Source organism: Oryx dammah, unplaced genomic scaffold (assembly GCF_014754425.2).
Source record: "Oryx dammah isolate SB20612 unplaced genomic scaffold, SCBI_Odam_1.1 HiC_scaffold_2, whole genome shotgun sequence".
NCBI classification, from domain to species: Eukaryota; Metazoa; Chordata; class Mammalia; order Artiodactyla; family Bovidae; genus Oryx; species Oryx dammah.
In genome coordinates, this window is record NW_024070186.1 from 61603154 (window position 1) to 61622129 (window position 18976).

General features: G+C 39.8%; 1 protein-coding gene across 2 annotated transcripts in view; it reads left to right on the plus strand.

Annotated features, from left to right (window-relative positions):
- FNDC3B (fibronectin type III domain containing 3B) overlaps nt 1-18976 on the plus strand; it is a 356356-nt gene that overhangs the window by 57585 nt on the left and 279795 nt on the right. For both annotated transcript variants that reach the window (XM_040248765.1, XM_040248772.1), the window contains exon 2: nt 18781-18919. In XM_040248765.1, coding sequence (XP_040104699.1) covers nt 18809-18919 — 111 coding nt within the window. In that variant the 5' untranslated portion in view covers nt 18781-18808. The remainder of the gene's footprint in view (nt 1-18780; nt 18920-18976) is intronic.

Sequence of the window (18976 nt, forward strand, 5' to 3'; positions counted from 1 at the left end):
TGGTCAGGAGTGGAAGAGTCAGAGGAACAGAATTTTATTAAATAATCCTTTCAATAGTGGTGATTTAAAAATATTCAACACTTTATATTTTTAACTGATTCAGACATGGTTTTGTCTAATTCTGACCTTATCTATTCCTATCATCCTGTTTTCCAAATAAATGTGTTTTCACCGGCTGTTTTGAGAGAGGAAATCCGGGATAACTAACTGAAGGATATAGGATAATAAAAAAAAATGCTGGGTTATGGTATTTTGAAGCCTGTGGTCAATTAGGGATGTTTAAATATTGTGCAAGCCTGTGTCAGACTGAACTTTTCAGGGTTCCTTTTTAGATTCAGGATTCTGTGGTATATCTTGAAACTGAAAATAGTTTCTAGAGCCAAGGCTGTACCATCCCTGCAGGTAGGTCCAGCTGTGCCCAGGGTGAGGGCAAGCCACAGCTGTGAGCCACTGCACCAATTTAGAAGGTGAAGCTGCTACCATCAGTGACCCTTCTCAGGAAGTCTTAGAAGTGTATTTTGTATAATAGGATTTTCATTGGCCAAATGTCCATTATCGGTTTCTCATTATTCCATTGGCTTCTTTGACAAATGAGATTGCCTGTAAAGTGGTCTGTGTTCTATATACATTTTTCTCCTTAGCAAAAGGATCTCTTAAAAAATAAAGGTCAGAATGTATTGATAAATTCTTCATCCTGCCTGTGCTGTGCCGTGCTTACTTGCTCAGTCGTGTCCAACTCTTTGCAACCCTATGTATTGTAGCTCACCAGGCTCCTCTGTCCGTGTGGATTCTCCAGGCAAGAATACTGAAGTGGGTTGCTGTGCCCTCCTCCAGAGGATCTTCCCAACCCAGGGATTGAACCCAGGTCGCCCACATTACAGGTGGATTCTTTACTGTCTGAGCCCGAGAATACCAGGGACGCCCAAGAATACTGGAATGGATGGATAGCCTTTCCCTTCTCCAGGGGATCTTCCCAACCCAGCAATCAAATCCAGATCTTCTGCATTGCAGGTGAATTCTTTACTGTCTGAGCCACCAGGGAAGCCCTCATCCTACCTCCCTAACCATAATCACTGTGAACACTGGTATATAGTCTTTCATTTCTGTTGTCTGTGAAAAACATATTCCTAGTTTTGTAGAAGTTGGACTACAGCATAGACCTTCTGTTTGTTAACCTATCTTTCCTCTATGTTGTTATTTCCCTCTAAGCAATGTATTTTGTATCTTCCTTTGTTAGCAGGTTGATTTCAAATGCATTTACAATTGGCAGCATAATCTTTCATTGTGCAAAGCAAAACTTTTTACCTGGAAACATAGAAACAAAAATTTGAATTTACAGTATTGTATGGGGACCATTCACTTCATAACTCTATTTAAATACTTACACATAATCTAAGAGTATTATATCATTATAACCTGATGTCAGATAGAAAGAAATTATGCCTTTGGTACACACTGGTCTTCTCAGTTGAATACACGGTATTCCCTAACTTTATGCTAAGGTTGAGGACCCTGAAGAAGATTTTGCCACATTCTCTGAAAATGTTAGTTAGGAACCAGTTCTTTATTTTTTAAAAGTTGTCAGTGTTATGATCATGAAATATCAGAAATGAAAAATAGGCAGGTCTGTCCTGTGTGAACTATAGCCCTCTAACTTTATAGGTTTCATATGGATAGAAGAAATTGAAACGAAACACATCACCTTCTTAACAGTGGATGTTTCTAGGTGAATAGAAACCTTTGCCCTGTTTTTCTGTATTTCCAGATTCCTAGAGTGAACATGTATTATATAATATATGGGGATGTGGGGATTAAAACATAGGACAAATATTTTTAGGTTTCAGATGAGGGAGGGTGCACCAGTAGAGAGAAACCACAAAGATAAGAATGGGTAGTTACTTTTCCACTGAGAATGAAGCCTGCCAACCCTGAGGGAACTCTGGCCCCACCCTGTTCTTTTCATAGCTGGAGTTTTTGAAGTCCTTTGTGCTAGTTAGGGACTAGCATAGTAGGCACAGCTAAGTAAGTGTGTAACAGATTGCTATTATTAGTTTATCTTGAGACATGCTGGGTCTTATTTGATTGACAGAGACTTCTCCACCTAGAAATTTTGATTTATTTTGGCAGTTCAAAGATTTTTTGGAGTGCTTGTTATCTAAAAAAGGTAATAAGACTGGGGAACCTGCTTTCCCTTCCTTCCTTTAAAAAAAATAAAACAAAAAAAACTGTTGGTCCTAGTGAGCATGCCTAATCTTAGGGATTACTCAGCAATCGTGACCCCAGGGCTGGTTTTGTAACTGTTACCAAATCAATCTATTACTTAACCACAGATGTTCTTCTATCGCTGTATTCCACACAGTCCAGGCAGAATGGTGGAAGTTCCTTCTGGGAGAGTTGGCTAAATTGTGTCTTTTAGGTCTTTATTTGTATATTTGTACATTAATTTGGAAATACTTCATCACAAAAATGTAAGCAGTCACATGGTGCAACTTAGATTGAATTAAATGGGTTTATAAAAGTTAACCTTTATGATTATACAAATTATAGATGCTCAAAGATAAATACAAAAGAAAAACTATAACTCATTTCATTATCCATAGGTTAACCATTGTTAACATTTTGGTTTTATTTCATTATAGTCTTATAAGCAGTTATGTATACATATATATCCTGTACATTCCACTGAATATTATGAACATCTCCATGTAATATTTCTGGTTTACTTTTTCCATGTTGCAGTAGTGACTTCCTGAAGTTTGTAAGTAGTATTTACGGGTACAGATCCTTTTAATTTTACGGTGACTGCCTTAAGTATTAGACTTCCTATCAACCTTTGAGATGTATGTCCTAATGGTGATATTCTTTGTTGCTGTACCCAAACTGACAAGTTGTTAGAGCTGCCAGGGACCTTGATCATGGAGTTCAGTCCCCTAATTAGAGAAATGAGAAAAGCAAGCCAGAGAAGAGTTGCCCCCTGCCTAGTATCATTAAATTATTTAATGACCTAAGAATACTCCTGTAGGAAGCAGCTGTTACTTCTCTTTAGCAGGTTGAGAAATGGGATATTGAGAATTTAATCAACCTTTTTGAAAGAAATCAATTGTGTGTGTGTGTGTGTGTGTGTGTTTTAAAGCTAAGGTAGGGAGAAAAAAGTCAAACTGATAAGAGGCTCAGTGGTTCACCTGCCCTTGCAAGAGATGCAGGTTCAGTCCCTGGGTCTGGAAGATCCCCTGGAGGAGGAAATGGCAATCCACTCCAGTATTCTTGCCTGGGAAATTCCATGGACAGAGGAGCCTGGCGGGCTGCAGTCCATGGGGTTGAAGAGTCAGACATGACTTAGTGACTGGGCCCACAAATTTATGAAACTCACTTGTTTATTTCATTTTTCAGCTAGCAGTTGATTGATATGATGGCATGTGCACCATTGTCTTTATTGCCTCACATATTTGTGCAGAAGCCATTGATACGATGCTGATGGTGCCCTCTTTCCCATTTGAGGCGTTAAAATAATTATTTTTTTGCTTTGGCAATTAAGTAAAATGGACAGTATTTAAGGAACCCTAATTTTCAGTAGAGATAAGTGACTAATAAAATTTTTATTTCTTTTAAATTGCTTACTAAGTACTAACACCTTTCATTAGTTTTGAAAAGCGATAGCTTCTTAGGAGTATTTTCCAGTTTTTTTGAGAAAAGCAAATGTCATGTCCTTGTGATTTTTTTTTTTTTTTTTTTAAAACAAAGTGATACCCTGAGAGATTAGCTACAAAATGAAATGTACTTGTTGACTGCTTCCCTTTAACCTTGGGAAGAACTTGGGGGCTTGATTGTGGACAACACCAGCTTTGTTGACCCTGAAGTGTCGGCAGTTGGGGCCTGTGAACATGGCATTTACAGCGGTTCACCGTCGCCTGCCTCGGAAAGTTCTCTCTGGAACAGTCTGAGGTGCTCTTGGTGAGGCCTGCTTCCTGTGTGAGTACCTATTGTGGAGGCCTCCCTTGAATGGGAGGTTTGTGAGAAGTGGTTTCCCACAAGCACACAATGCGGCCTCTCCTCAACGTAAATACACTTTCCACTCGGGGTCAGGCTCACAGCGCCTGGCCAGAATCCCCTTGCAAAGAAAGGATTTTGTAGTTCCATTTATTTATAGTGACCAGTGAGAAATTAATATGCTTGCTTAATCTATTTTTTTTAAAAAAAGGGAAGCCCCTTACCTAACAGTGTTCGCTGAATGTAAATCAGTTGACTGTGGCATATTTTGATCTTGCTTACTTGCTGCTCTAGGAAAATGAATGTCACATTTTCACTAACTGTTCTGTCTATATTTGAAGCTTGAGGTTCTTGTTTTAAGAGTTATCCTTATGTGTCAGGAAAACTCCTTTTGGGTTCTCTGGTGAAGACCTAATAGGCTACAGCTAAAGAAAATAAACTGAAAGAAAATAAAGCATTGACTGTAGAAAACACTAGATCAAGTCATCTGTGGATTTCACATGGGCTCATTGAGCAGTCAGTGAAGGTCTGGAGGTCAGAGCAGATAAGAGTCTTACTTGGGAATGGCAACACAAAATTGTTTGTCTTTATTTCCTTGGAATTGATGGTTTGCTTTGAATCCAGGGCATAAATGTGACTACTTGAGAGACTAAACTCGGTCCCGTCCAGTAGGCTTGGGTTTATTGGAGCTAGGTCCTACTCTGTCCCTGAATGTGTGCTCACATTCCTGACATTCCAAGCCCAGGAGTACCTACTCCCCAACATCCATTTCCTATCCCTCCAGCCTGCTGCTCTCTTATCAAGATTTTACCAAATGAATTTGTTTCACCAAAGTACTTTAAAGAGTATAACATAAACTCTTGGAGAGAAAAGTCCATGCTGGAATTTGGATACTTTTCATTTGGGTTAATTTGTTCTTTGTTTCAGACCCTGCCAGGTGAATTGTGGATGTATAGAGTATATAAAATAGGGAAGTTTGTCTACTAGAAAGTGAATTTACATTTTTCTTACATTTTTACATCTAAGGTGCTTGGCATGGAGTAGTGGTTGTCAGAGTCTGGTATGGGGGGCCCTTGGGTGATCCTGAAATTCTTTTAATGGGTTTCATGAGGTGGTAACTATTAATAATCCTAAAATGTTTTTATGTCTTTTTCAATCTTATGCTTTTGTGTCTTTCAATAGTGTTAACTGAAAAATACTTTGTCTTTCATACTTTCGCATGAGGAGAAATACAAAAATTGAATTGGAGACCATGCATTTTGTAGCAGAGTTGAAATTTAAAATTATTTTTCTGGAAAGGTTTTAAAGCCTTTTAGCGGACTGCTTAAATTTGAAGTTTGAATGATTTCAGAACAAAAGAGTATCTTACACAAAGCAGAACCTAAGTGAATAAATAAATAAATGCGGCCTCCTTGTATTTTCTTAACAAATTATATTAGTGTAATTAATGATGTCATTATTCACAGGGGTTGCTTAGAATATAAGCAAGTACCATGGTTTCAGACATTTAGATTCATTTCATTTGCATGTGAGTTTGTATAGACCAATTGCCATTTCATCCAGTAAAACAAATCTCCTTGCAGTTTTTTTTTTCTTTTTCTCTTAAAGGAAAAAAATCTTATTTTCTGAAAAATTCCACATTTTGGAGTCTTCAAAAATATTAGTCTGAATTAGTAAAGTGCATATTCATGTTAAAATTTTGTTGTAATGGTCCAAAATATGAAATAGTAAATAGATACTCCCTTGTACAGTGTGTCTTTGCACCTGCTAATTTGTTTCTTTATAAGCATCATTTCATGTGAATTTTCTGTTTCAGTACCTTGTAAGTTCTAAGGAACACCTGGTATTTGTGGTGTGTTTAGTCCCATCAGGTGAAATACAGAGCTGCTTGTGAGGATGTCATCAGTTGTGGACTCTTAAAGAAATAGTTTGTTTTAAAAAACATGTTTGTAAACTGATTTTCAGTGTATCATATATTATTCTTGTTTATTTCTCCACCACCCATCTCCCCCCACATAGGAGAGGAGGAAATATTGGAACCAACATCTAAAATTAGTAATAAAATGTTAGAAATATTTGAAATGCATATTATAAACTGAATAAAACACCAGTGATGCTTCTACGAGACTGAAGTAACAGCTTCAGAGCTCATCCTTGTCATGAGTGTTTTATAACATCAATTCGATAAAACTGAGTTTGTTGTTGCATAAATAAGCATGACTGGGTTCTATATGAGCTGATTAAAGAAAAAATTTTAGTATTCTTCTGGCTAATCAGAAATGAAGGTTGAGGAAGGGGGCACGTTTTGAGACAAATTCATCTTCTGGCACACATAAGACTAGGAAAGATACCTCAGCTGGGAAGCCAGATTTAGACTGAAGCTTATCTCAGGTGAGCGGTTTCATAGAGCATGGTGGTCTGTGGATGGGTTTTGTCAGAAGTGTCCAATGTGGATTTGGGTTATTGAGTATAACATTTCAGTGTAATGCTATTTAAACCTCACGCCTTTGTTTCTAGAATCCTACAATTCTAGTACAGTGCCTGGCACACAGTGGATACTCACTAAATATTTTTTAAGAGAATGGTTGATGATCTTTGTTCGTGTCCTTTGCTTTGATGTTCTTTTAGATTTTCTTCAGCTGAGTCCTTCTTTTGGGATATTGAAAATAATAGAATCTTGAAACCCCTTGTACCAAATACCTTGTTCTAAACAGTCTCCTCATCAATTACTTGCTAAGCTGCCCTCCTTTGTGAAGAAATTTTGCTTTTGTGTTTCATTATGGCCCATCATAGTCTCTTTGAATATCACCACTGAGGGTTTAACTTCAGTATTTTCTAGTTTGTTTTTCTGCTGGTTCCTTTTTCTCCCTAAATTTTAACCATCTCGACTACATGGTAGTACAGTGAATTTGCTTAACTTCCCTTTAAGCTACTTTAAAAAGTGTCTTAAAAAATCATTAAATCTGCATCTTGGTAAGGATGCACCAAAAATTCAGTTACTGGTTTTGTGTACAGGGAACTGGGGACTGGATAGGAGAGAAATGTACTTTGATTGGGTGTCTTTGAAAGTTACCTTTTGAATTTTGTACTATGTGCTTGTTTTGTCTAATTTTTCAAATTCACTAACCTATGAATTTTTCATCAGCCCTTCCACTGCCATGTTTTATTGCCAGATTCTTAGATGTTATAATCAGCTCGCTCAGAGAATGCTGACATCTTACCATCACTTTCTGAGTCTCTTTCGGCACATCACTTAACCTCTCTCAACGACTTCGTTACAATAATATCTGTCCAGAGGGGAATACTGCCTCCTTCACTTGAATGCTGTGAGGCTCGGGAACAATTAGTGCACAGGGGCTTCAAGCTGTGACCGTCTTTGCTTTGGGGACTCTTCCTCTCAGCCTTTCCCAGAAACTGTTTGGTGTTTGTAATACATTTTCCCTTCCCCCCCAAAGTAACAAATGTTATACCTGGCTGTTAGGTACCCAAGTGGTTATAAAAATGTGAATCTAATTCACATAGATCTCTAAAAGCAGAATAGTAAAATGCGCTTTGGATTTCATTCGAGGGAAATGGGCTGCTGCTGCTGTTTAGTCGCTCAGCCACGTCCAACCCTGTGCAGCCCTGTGGGCTGCCCTGTCCGTAGGATTCCCCAGGCAGGAATGCTGGAGTGGGTTGCCATGTCCTCCTGCAGGGGTCTTCCCGACCCAGGGATTGAACCCAGGTCTGCTGCTCTGCAGGGAGATTATTTACCGCCAAGCCTCCAGGGAAGCCCATCTAGAAGTTGCCTTGAAGCACCCATGTTACAGGTGAAGGAACTGAGGCCCGGGGCCTGTGCAGGCACACCTTGAGCCAGGGCCCTGCGAGCAGCGGGCCTGTCAGCTTGCTGTGGGGCTTCCGGGCAGGTGGCAGTGCCCGAGGGCTGGGGGGGGGAGTTGAGTGTCTTCATAGTTTAGATCTCATCTCTTTCTATAGCCCTGCCACTGGTGCCGCCACTGGTGCTCCCCCAGCACACACAGCCCCCCACCCACCCACAACCCACCTACCTTAGAGCTTGACTGGTGTGGAGATAGGAAGACCTAGAGCTGGAAGGGGCTTTAGGAGTGACTTTTATTTTTTTTTTTCCCACTTTTGGATTATAGTTTTCTAGACTTTTTTCCAACATCCTATAGAAAAAGATATAAAGAAACAACCACACAATTCCAAGTAATTGCAAAGAAATATTTTCAGTTATTCTCATCTTTGGATAAAGTATGTGACAAAGTTAGCTTGGATGTGGGTGAAAATAAGGGCTCATAGCTTTGGAATGTTCTTTTGTAGATGCTAGACTGTCATCCTTGGGATGTGAGAGAGGGATGTGAGATTTATTGTGCTGTGTGTACCCGGAGTCTAGGTGTTCTAATAAAAATGTCTAATTACATCTGCAGACCTCTTTAAACACTGTTTAAAAACAATGAACAAAACAAATGGACCTTTTGTTGGTAAACTTTTTTTTTTTTTGAAGTTGGGCCGCCTTTCCCTTTTAGTTAATATTTGTAGAACTGAGCTGTTTATGTGTGGATATGGATCTGAGGTCCAGAGATTGTGTATATGTAATGATGCAATTTTTAAAAAAGTTTTTGTGTTTCGTTAAAGATTTGAGGTATATTGGAGGGGCTGTGGAAGCAGCCATCCTCTGTATATTCATGGAGAATTGTAAAAATAGCCTTGGTGCATTAATGTTTACATATGATCCTCAGACATGTAGACTATTTCTCCTTCTCAGGAAATAGTGCTTTCCTTATATAGCAGTTTTGAGTTCAGACGTGACTGTGCTAAATTAGCATAAAGAAAGCATCTATGGATTCTTGAATGTGGGGCTTATACATTAGACTGCTTGACATCTCTCCTTAGCCTCTGGAGCACAGTGGACAGTTCTTTTTTTATTTGTTGTTTGAATCACATATTATTATTTATTTTAATCCATGGCAGCAGTGGCGGTGGTGTTTTTAATCTAAACTCAGTTTCACAGGATTTCTCCTGTGGATTTAAATGTTGCCACTTAATTTTCCTGTGTTTATAGTTGGATGCTAAAAGCAAGAATGTTTTTAAGGTTAGGAACCTTTTCAGACAACTGTGATTTAACTTCACTAATGAACTCATATCAGACAAGAAGACAAATTCCAGACTATTTGTGCCTCAACCAACCAGCTGGGTGCATACCTCCAGGTACTGCTCATGTCTCAAGAAGTTTTTCTGCATGAACAGTTATCACCACTCCTTCTCTCATTCAAGTGGCAAGCCATGGCAAGAGTCTTTCTTTCACAGCTGTGTAGAACTCAGCTGTAAAATTAGATTTCACTGGCATAAAAGCACAGTGATTACTATCACTATTTACTCAGTACGTTCTTTTTTCAACATTTTCTTTAGGTTCTTCCTCTCTTATCCAGGAGGCCCAGATTATATTCATATGAGTAAGAGAAACGAATAGGTTTTTATAGAGTTTGAGTAAACTTTTTTCAGGGTTTATTTAATCTGTATGAAGTAAGCACTATAGGCAGAGGTGTTTTGAAAGATAATAGAGCAAAAAGAAACCTTGAAGGTGAATCTATAACCTTGTCATTTGGTAAAAGGAGGAATTAATTGTCCAGATTTAAAGCTGATGATTGGTAAACTCAGATTAGAACTCATGTTTCAAGGACTCAGTCTTGGGGTCTTTCTGCTCTAGTGCTCTTATTGTTCCTATAACATACTGGTGGTCGTTTGGACAGTTTTTAGTGGAGGGGCTGTGAGAAATTCTAAGAAGTATCTTTAAATTTCTCTTCATATCCTGTTTGAGGGCGCAGTTCGATTCGATTTTCAGGAGAGCATTTGCCTGTACAGGTGCCGTTCCTCATGGCTGCCCACGGTGTGTGGGAGAGACAGTGCAAAGGGAAGCACTGAACCACCTCCAGCCTTGCCTGCCAATGGCAGTGCCCCGCATCAGGCTCCCAAGCGGCCACGTGCTTACTCCACACAGTCAGCGCCAATGCCACGGCCGCTGCTGTAGTTGTTACCAGAAGGGAGGGAAAAGTCCTGCCTTCACGGTGGCAGGAACATGGTAAAAACTGGCCAATGTGTCTTGATGGGTGAGCAGATTTTTCTCACTTTCAGAGGTAAAGCAGGTGGCACCGTGTTTCTATTTTGTTTTCATTATTTTTTTTTTCTCTTGATGCTATTGTTGGTGTTTCTATAGTTATTATCAGAAAGCTGTTTCTCATTTTGTTCAGAAGGCTAGAACCGTTTAGAGAATTTCTAGGTCTTGAAGTATCAGTCAGGGGTTTATCTTTCAAAACCAGAATGGAGCAGGAAGGTAAGAGGTTTCTCTGATGAAAATAGGAATGATACTTTGATACCCCATTACTTGTAAGAATGTGTATAACTAACTTTTAGAAAACTTTTTCTTCTCTTTCTCTTTCAATAACTCTTTCCCTTCCTCATCTCTCCCTCTTTGTTTTCCTAAATCTGGCTAATAAGAGGACGACACACTAGGAAGCTATCAGTCCTTGTGAATGAAGGCATGTGTACACAGTGGCCACCTGTATGAGAAAGAAGTCCAGGAAAGCAGTTTTTCTTTCTTTTTTCTGGGCTGTATGAGTCTCTGTCAGATTTTGACTTTTTAAGATTTTTCTTTCTTTACCACAGTCATGGCATATACAAGTGTGAATCAGCTGCACAAATGTTTGTTGTAATAAATTTTATTAGGCTTAGGTTTTTCTTTGGGAGTCATTAAGAAACTTGTAATCACTCATAAAACATAAGCTATCTGATAATTATATTGTTTTAAAAGAGATAAAGTAATTTCATAGTAACCTCTCGTACCCATCTGCCTCAAACATAACACAGCAAAACAAAGCCCCACTTCTTTTTTTGTGTGTGATTCAGTTAGTTCATCATATCGTCATTTTGTCTACTATTTTGACTCCTTGCTGTGTTGAATCAGGAAAAAAAAAATTTCTTTTCCTTATTACTATTTAAGAAAAATGGCTAGAACATTTTCCTTGTGTGTTTGTGACAATTTTCTGACACGTAGTCCAGGGTAGATTTTTACTGTTAGAAGTCACTAAGTATTTTTAGCAGAGAAGGAGCTTTTGTTGAAGTATGAATCAAGCTATGATTTTACTAATGTGCCCATGAGCATTTTCTTCTCAGGCTGCAGAACAGGCAAGCAGCAAGCAAAATGTTTTCATGCTGCTTAGATTTTGTGAAGGTGCTTGGTTAATGTATATTTTATTGGAAAAGATTCAAGCTTTATGGAATCACAGTTAACTTTCAGTGGTATGAATTCTGAGGGCTTATCTCATAGCTCAGCTGGTAAAGAACCCTCCTGCAATTCAGGAGACCCAGATTCAATTCCTGGGTTGGGAAGCTCCCCTGGAGAATGGATAGGCTACCCACTACAGTATTCGTGGGCTTCCCTGGTGACTCAATGGTAAAGAATCTGCCTGCAAATGCAAAAGACCTGGGTTTGATCCCTGGGTTGGGAAGATCCCCTGGAGGAGGGCATGGCAACCCACTCCAGTATTCTTACCTGGAGAATCCCATGGACAGAGGAGCCTGCTGGGCTACAGTCCCTGGGATCATGAAGAGCTGGACGTGGACTGAGCAACTAAGCACTGCACACATGGTATGAATTCTGAAGATGGTTTTATTTATTAGATTATTTGCAAAATTGCTTTATAGGTCTTAATTGATTTCTAGCCATCCATTTCCCATTTATCAAGAAACCTCTTTTGCTTCTGAAAGTGCATTTGAATTGCAGATAAAAACAAAAAGTTAAAACTGATGATGTGCTTTTTTTTTTTTTTTAAGAAAAAATTAAGGTATGATTGACACAATGCATTCTTCTTCTTGGTTCCCGTTTTACTTTTACTTTTTCTGCACTTCCCTGGGATGGTTTAGAATAGGTCAGGTGTAGGTAAAGTGAGTCTGGGAGCCTGCACCTTGGCTCTGCCCTGAGATTTAACTCAGGGAGTCCATCTCTTTTCACCCCGAGGGGTCATTTCATTTGGCACTGATGGTTTTGCTTTGTTCCTTTTGGTGCTCTTGGGGTTCTTTTCCTCTTGTCATCTGAAACTTATTTGTGTACTGTACTGCTCACTCACATCTTGAATTAATGTAAGGAAATTTGGGTCATTGGCCCATGGAGTGAGGTGCAGGACATTTTGTTACTCATTTGAAGGCCAGGCCCACAGACTTAAAACTCTTCCAGCAGTGATGAAGGCTTTGATTTTTTTCAAGTTAGAAATTCTTCCTAGTATATAACTGCTTTCTCTGGCCTTTGGAAATGGATCTGTGGTTCTCTCCTGAGAATCAGTTTTTTTTTTTTTTTTTAAATGAAATTGGCCTTATGTTTCTTAGTATAGTTTGGGGCCAAGATACCATGGAAAACCTTTTTAGACTTGGAGTGAGGGAAGCAAAAGAAAAGGAAAAAGTAATAACCCAGTGCCTAGAGTTAATGTAAAAACTGAAGACCCTTTGTAATATTATTTTAAAGTAAGGTGTTTTGTAAAAGCTTTAGAGTCATATTTGGACAGAACTAAATGTCTTACTAACAGTGAAGATCTGTTTTTTTCAGCGTGCCCAGCCCCCACCCTTGCCATTAGCTTACTTCTTTGGTTCTGGGCCTCCCTGCAGGTAAGAAAGGTAAAAAAAACGACTTGCTTTCAGGAGAGAAGGAAGTCAGCCACAAGTGCTCACGTGGCATCCCTTCCCTGTCAATCAAAAGAACAGAACTGGCCAGGCATGAAGCACTTGTGGTTTTATGTTAGGATGTGTGGTTAGGGGAGAGGTTGTGATGGCCTGTGGTTGTCACTGAATTCTTTGAACTGGAAGTGTGGGTAAGTAAGAATTAAAAAATAGCAGTGAAAACTTGGAGCTCTGTGTGTGAAAAAAAAAATATTCAGAGAATTAGAAAAAAACATTGCAGTAGAGGTCTGGAGAAGGCAATGGCAACCCACTCCAGTACTCTTGCCTGGAAAACCCCATGGACGGAGGAGCCTGGTAGGCTGCAGTTCATGGGGTCGTTAAGAGTCAGACATGACTGAGCGACTTCATTTTCACTTTTCACTTTCCTCTTTCATGCATTGGAGAAGGCAGTGGCAACCCACTCCAGTGTTCTTGCCTGGAGAATCCCAGGGACGGGGGAGCCTGGTGGGCTGCCGTCTATGGGGTCGCACAGAGTCGGACACGACTGAAGCGACTTAGCAGCAGCAGCAGTAGAGGTCATCTGTTTTCCATTGGTTTATTCTGATTAGTTTTTTAGCACATTTATTGACTTTTATTTGTAAAGGGGACTTCCCTGGTAGCTCAGATGGTAAAGTGTCTTCCTACAATGTGGGAGACCCAGGTTCAATCCCTAGATTGGGAAGATCTCCTGGAGAAGGAAATGGCAACCCACTCCAGTATTCTTGCCTGGAAAATCCAAGAATGAATTTATTGAGAAAACTCAGTTGTGTGCGAGGACAGTGTGGATGTGGAAGAGCCTTTAATAAAATGCATGAGTTGTATGATTGCTTTGGCCTATTCAGAGACACATCTGTCTAGGGGAGAAGGAACCCAGACCGGGATAATGAGGGTTTCGTTGGGATGATTTCTCTTTAGACTTTCCGACTGACACGAAAAGCAGTTACAGCTCAGTTATCCAAGAATCATGGATGCAGGGCACAGAGGGGAGCTTCTGAGACCCCAGAGACCACTCCTCTATGTGCTTCCCATCCCAAGGAAGATTAAGATCGCAAATTGAGTATGATTCTCAGAGTTGAGGAGGTGTGGTTTGAGGTACAGCCTAATGAGGAAGAGAGGGAAAAATGTAGAATTTAAACATAAGAGCTCAAAGTAGGGGTGCATTTCTCTGAGTAGGTAAGGTCAGAATGCCTTGGAACTCCCTACTACATCACCTTGTGACTGAACACAGTATTGTAAACAGTGACCCTACATCCCTAAGAAAAAATAAAGTTATGGCCAGCCTGCTCTATAATGAAGTTCAGTTCAGTTGCTCAGTTGTGTCCAACTCTTTGCGACCCCATGAATCGCAGCATGCCAGGCCTCCCTGTCCATCACCAACTCCCGGAGTTCACTCAAACTCACGTCCATTGAGTCGGTGATGACATCCAGCCATCTCATCCTCGGTCATCCCCTTCTCCTCCTGCCCCAAATCCCTCCCAGCATCAGAGTCTTTTCCAATGAGTCAACTCTTTGCATGATGTGGCCAAAGTACTGGAGTTTCAGCTTCAGCATAAGTTTTTCCAAAGAACACCCAGGGCTAATCTACTTTAGAATGGACTGGTTGGATCTCCTTGCAGTCCAAGGGACTCTCAAGAGTCTTCTCCAACACCACAGTTCAAAAGCATCAATTCTTTGGCACTCAGCTTTCTTCACAGTCCAACTCTCACATCCATACATGACCACTGGGAAAACCATAGCCTTGACTAGACGGACCTTTGTTGGCAAAGTAATGTCTCTGCTTTTCAATATGCTTTTCAACATGCTATCTAGGTTGATCACAACTTTCCTTCCAAGGAGTAAGTGTCTTTTAATTTCATGGCTGCAGTCACCATCTGCAGTGATTTTGGAGCCCAAAAAAATAAAGTCTGACACTGTTTCCACTGTTTCCCCATCTATTTGCCATGAAGTGATGGGACGAGATGCCATGATCTTCGTTTTCTGAATGTTGAGCTTTAAGCCAACTTTTTCACTCTTCTCTTTCACTTTCATCAAGAGGCTTTTGAGTTCGTCTTCACTTTCTGCCATAAGGGTGGTGTCATCTGCATATCTGAGTTTCTTTATATTTCTCCCGGCAGTCTTCATTCCAGCTTGTGCTTCTTCCAGCCCAGCGTTTCTCATGATGTACTCTGCATATAAGTTAAATAAGCAGGGTGACAATATACAGCCTTGACGTACTCCCTTTAGAAAATGTATAATTTCCACCCACAATCTTGGCAAATAAAGTTTTTGGTCCTTAAAGTTAACTGTTTGGATAGTAAGCCTTCCACATTCATTGCTTCATTTTAAAAATTCCATTTAAAAAGTTCGGTCATCTTTCTTAGGCATGTCACATTCTCCCGGTCTCCTCAAAGCAGTGGGGCTGAGGCACACCTGTTTAAATGGAGTACATGTGTAGTTTTGTTTGGATTACCAACCAAAACAGAGGAGACTTACTTTTTTGGGGAGCGGTCACCATTTAATTATTGATGCATGGCAAGCCTTCCCCAGTCTCTTAACGTTCTTTAATTGTCAATGGCTAGGGCCGAGTGGTTTTTCCAATTTGCAGCCTGAACATTTGACTTTGTATTTGGAAAAGTCATTACTTCCTCCCAACCCATCTCCATCCCTAGGAAATAACCAAAACTAGGTAATAACCATAGTACAGTATTGCTTTGTACCCTAAGTCTTTAGTTTTGCATTTATGGTTTTCATTCTTTTATAATTCTTCTTCCTGCCTTTTCTCTTGTCCTTTCTACAGTCCATGGCACTAAATGGTTTCTGTTCCATGGTGATTTAAGGACTGGTTGCCAGGCAGTTGCCTTGTTAAATAGCCGGGCATTATCTTGCCTAGAGATAATTTATTACTTTTTTTGTATGTCCCTTGAATTCCAGGCAAATGAACGTATCCTCTGTATGTGCATGGAGTGTAGAAAGGGGTATTTAAACATTGTTGACTGTGTGAACCACCCCATCTAGATCAATCTCTTACCTTGAATTCTAGGCAGGATAAAATCTGGTTTGCCTTTGGTGGACCTCTTGGGGACTAGAAAACAGGCCTTGGATTTTTAGCAAGCTGGTGTCCTAGGGTAAAGAGGATTAACAACTTTGGTTATGAGAAGTGAGACTCTATGGCAGAGTCTTTATTCATTCTTCCCCTTTTTTCCATGATTAAAGGTATGGTTGTTAGCTGGTTGAGTTGAGGCACTAGGAGTGTATGGTGTTCGTAAGTTCCCACTCTGTGCTCTCTAGGAGTTGATTGTATATATAGTTGACTTTTTTATGCCCAGTTCCCCGTCTTCCCCTCCCTTGTTCCCCTCTCAGTAATTAGCAACAACCATTGCATATCTGTAAGGCGGATAATCTGTCATCTGGTAGGAAAAAGATAACAGGACTCAGGCATCTTTTTTGTGTGTGTGGAATAGCTACATTGCCCAAAGTTGCCTATATGATTTTCAAAAGCAAATGCAATTATTTCTTTTGTGCCAGCTGACTTTGTTTCTCTGGGATTTTTTTTTCAACTCTGTGTGGGCTCCCACCTTCTCTCATCTTACATTTATAAGACTTTCATGAAACTAGGAGAGGATCTATCCTTTTATCCCACAGTTGCAGAACCTGGAGTTTAACTATCCAACTTGGCCCTGACATCTGTGCTTAAGAGCACCAGCCTGTGGGGCTGGATTGCTGTATTTTGATGATAGCAAATCCTATTGCTTATCATGATGCCAACTAGAAGGTGTCTAAAATGGAAATTGTCAGTGTTAGGTATAATGTTGGAGTTGAGACATTCTTTGGTTTTAGGGCTAGGTGATTAGGAATGCCTGAACTTTTTTTCACTAGATCACAATTATGTCCTACCAGTACCTGTGTGCACTGAATGAAAAGAGAGTAGGTTCCATCCTTATGCTTGTCTGTTGAGCTGATCAGGACTGTCCCTTGTGAGAGAGGGCTTTGGTGCTCGCTACTTTAGCAGAGGGGAGGACAGAGCCACAGTCTCCATCAGCTCACCAGCAGGTGCTTTGGGACTCTTCTTTGGAAGGAGTGAGGAAAAGGTGGAAGTGAGTGTGGAATGCTTTTTCACATGCAGATGGTTTATTCTCAGACCCCTCATGTAAATTACTGCCCTGTTTATTCAACCTCCAGTGTTGAGGAATCATTAGATAAAACACCACGCTTAAGAAATAGACCTGTGTAATATCAGTTTGAGGAAAAGTAATCATTCCTCTCCTTGTGCACTTGTAGGGTTAAGTATATTTGAAATAAAATTGAAATGGATATTTGTACTCTGTTAGTAGTACTACTCAAAATCAAGCAGTTGATGTCTTCATGGGGTCAGTGGAAGTTATCTTGGTTAATTTTATTGTGGAAAAAAAAATCTGTTTCCTACGTTAGGATAAATTATTGGGCTTTGAGTTTTGTATTTTTATTTGCTTAGGAACTGAGTAATTGCCTCATAAAACAGCATGATGGTACTGTTAACACTGAATTATAAGACTTGTTATTATAGAATGTGCTTCCCTAGTTGGGACCTGACTTTGTTGTTTGGTACTTAAAATAATTAGTTTTTCCAAATGGGGTTATAATGAATAGTGTAAAATTTTACTTATTTAAAATAAAAAATTTATAATCTCTTGGGTGGCTTGTATGCATCATTTGATACTTCCAGGGAAGGGGTTTCTTTTCGGTGGGCTCGAGGCGAGGGAAATATATTTAATGTTCAGAATGGAGGTTTTAAGAAATATTTCTGTCACAATTGAGACAAATTAGAGATAGTCATTAAAGGACTTGACCTACTATTTTGCCTGATTTTTGGATATTAAGTATTAAAGGATTCATTTTCCAAAAGTCTTGAGTTGAAATTTTTGGGAACTTTATTATAAATGAGAAAAAATTTAAAATGGACTACATGGCAGTTTATTTCTGAACTGATTTAAAATAGTGTGTGCATGTGTGTCTTTGTTTATTCTCATTTGTCTATGCTATTAAACTTTTTGTGGCAAAAAATTTTAGACATAAATGAAGGATGGGTAAGTACTTCTTAAAGAATACATATAATCTTAAACAGGAATTTATTGTGTTCTTGCTGTTTTATTGAAATGCTAGATAGTAGTGGCCGATACCATTATGGAATGAAAGTGGGCTTTGTGTTTTGCATTTGTACATGAAAATCATTTATTCTGTGGAAACCATGGAATGTGCCTTTAAGCCTTATTCTGTACAAGGTGCTGTAGGTGCTGTCAGGCACAGGAAAGTTCAAGATAGGCTCAAGTAATAAAGCTGCAAATAGGCAACAGGGTAAATCCAGTTCAAGGAGGTGATGGGATAGAGAGAATTAGAACTTGATTAATTACTGAGTTAATAGCAAGGTCAGAAACTGCAACAACTGCAGTGTAGGTAGTCAACCTTTGCTTGGAGTAACTGCTTATGAACAGTGTTTTGATCCTAATGAAAAACTTTTCTTAGAAGTCATGCTCTTTGGCTTTGTTTTTTGTAATTACCTTAGAGATAGCATGATAAATGTTCATTTGACACTTCTATCTTCTTAAATTATCTCATTTTATTCTGAGGAAGATCTCTGGGTTTAGGGGACTAAATATTCATAAACTTCTAAATAACAAGGTGGAGGAACTGGAGGTTGTGTCTACTTGACTGCTTAGAGACTCGGGTCTGTGGTCTCCGATTTCAAGCTGCTTTTCTTAGGTTTTGCTGTCTGTGCTCAGTTGTTCAGTCATGTTTGACTCTTTGCAGCCGCATGAACTGTAGCCCCCCAGGCTCCTCTGGTCCGTGGAATTCTCCAGGCAAGAATATTGGACTGGGTTGCCATTCCCTCCTCTAGGGGATCTTCCCAACCCACGGATTGAACCTAGGTCTCCTCATGGTGGGCGGATTCTTTACCAATTGAGCTACCTGGGAAGCCACCCTGGGTTTTGCTTCACCCCTTCTAAATCCAACACCAGTTGGAAGAATTTGAGTTTCAGCTGACCTCATGACAGTGTGCTTAAATAGCTGACTGGTTACAGGTGAATTTTTGTGGTCTTGAATTCTTCTTACAAAATGGTGATTTTCTTGCAGGAAGCCAGTTGAGGGAAATTCTCCATGAATGTACGTCACAATGATGATGACCGACCAGATCCCTCTGGAACTGCCACCGTTGCTGAATGGAGAGGTTGCCATGATGCCTCACTTGGTGAATGGAGATGCGGCTCAGCAGGTAGGTGCATTAAGAGAGGATTTAAGTTGTCCAAGTGGGAAACATTAGCCCAGAAAT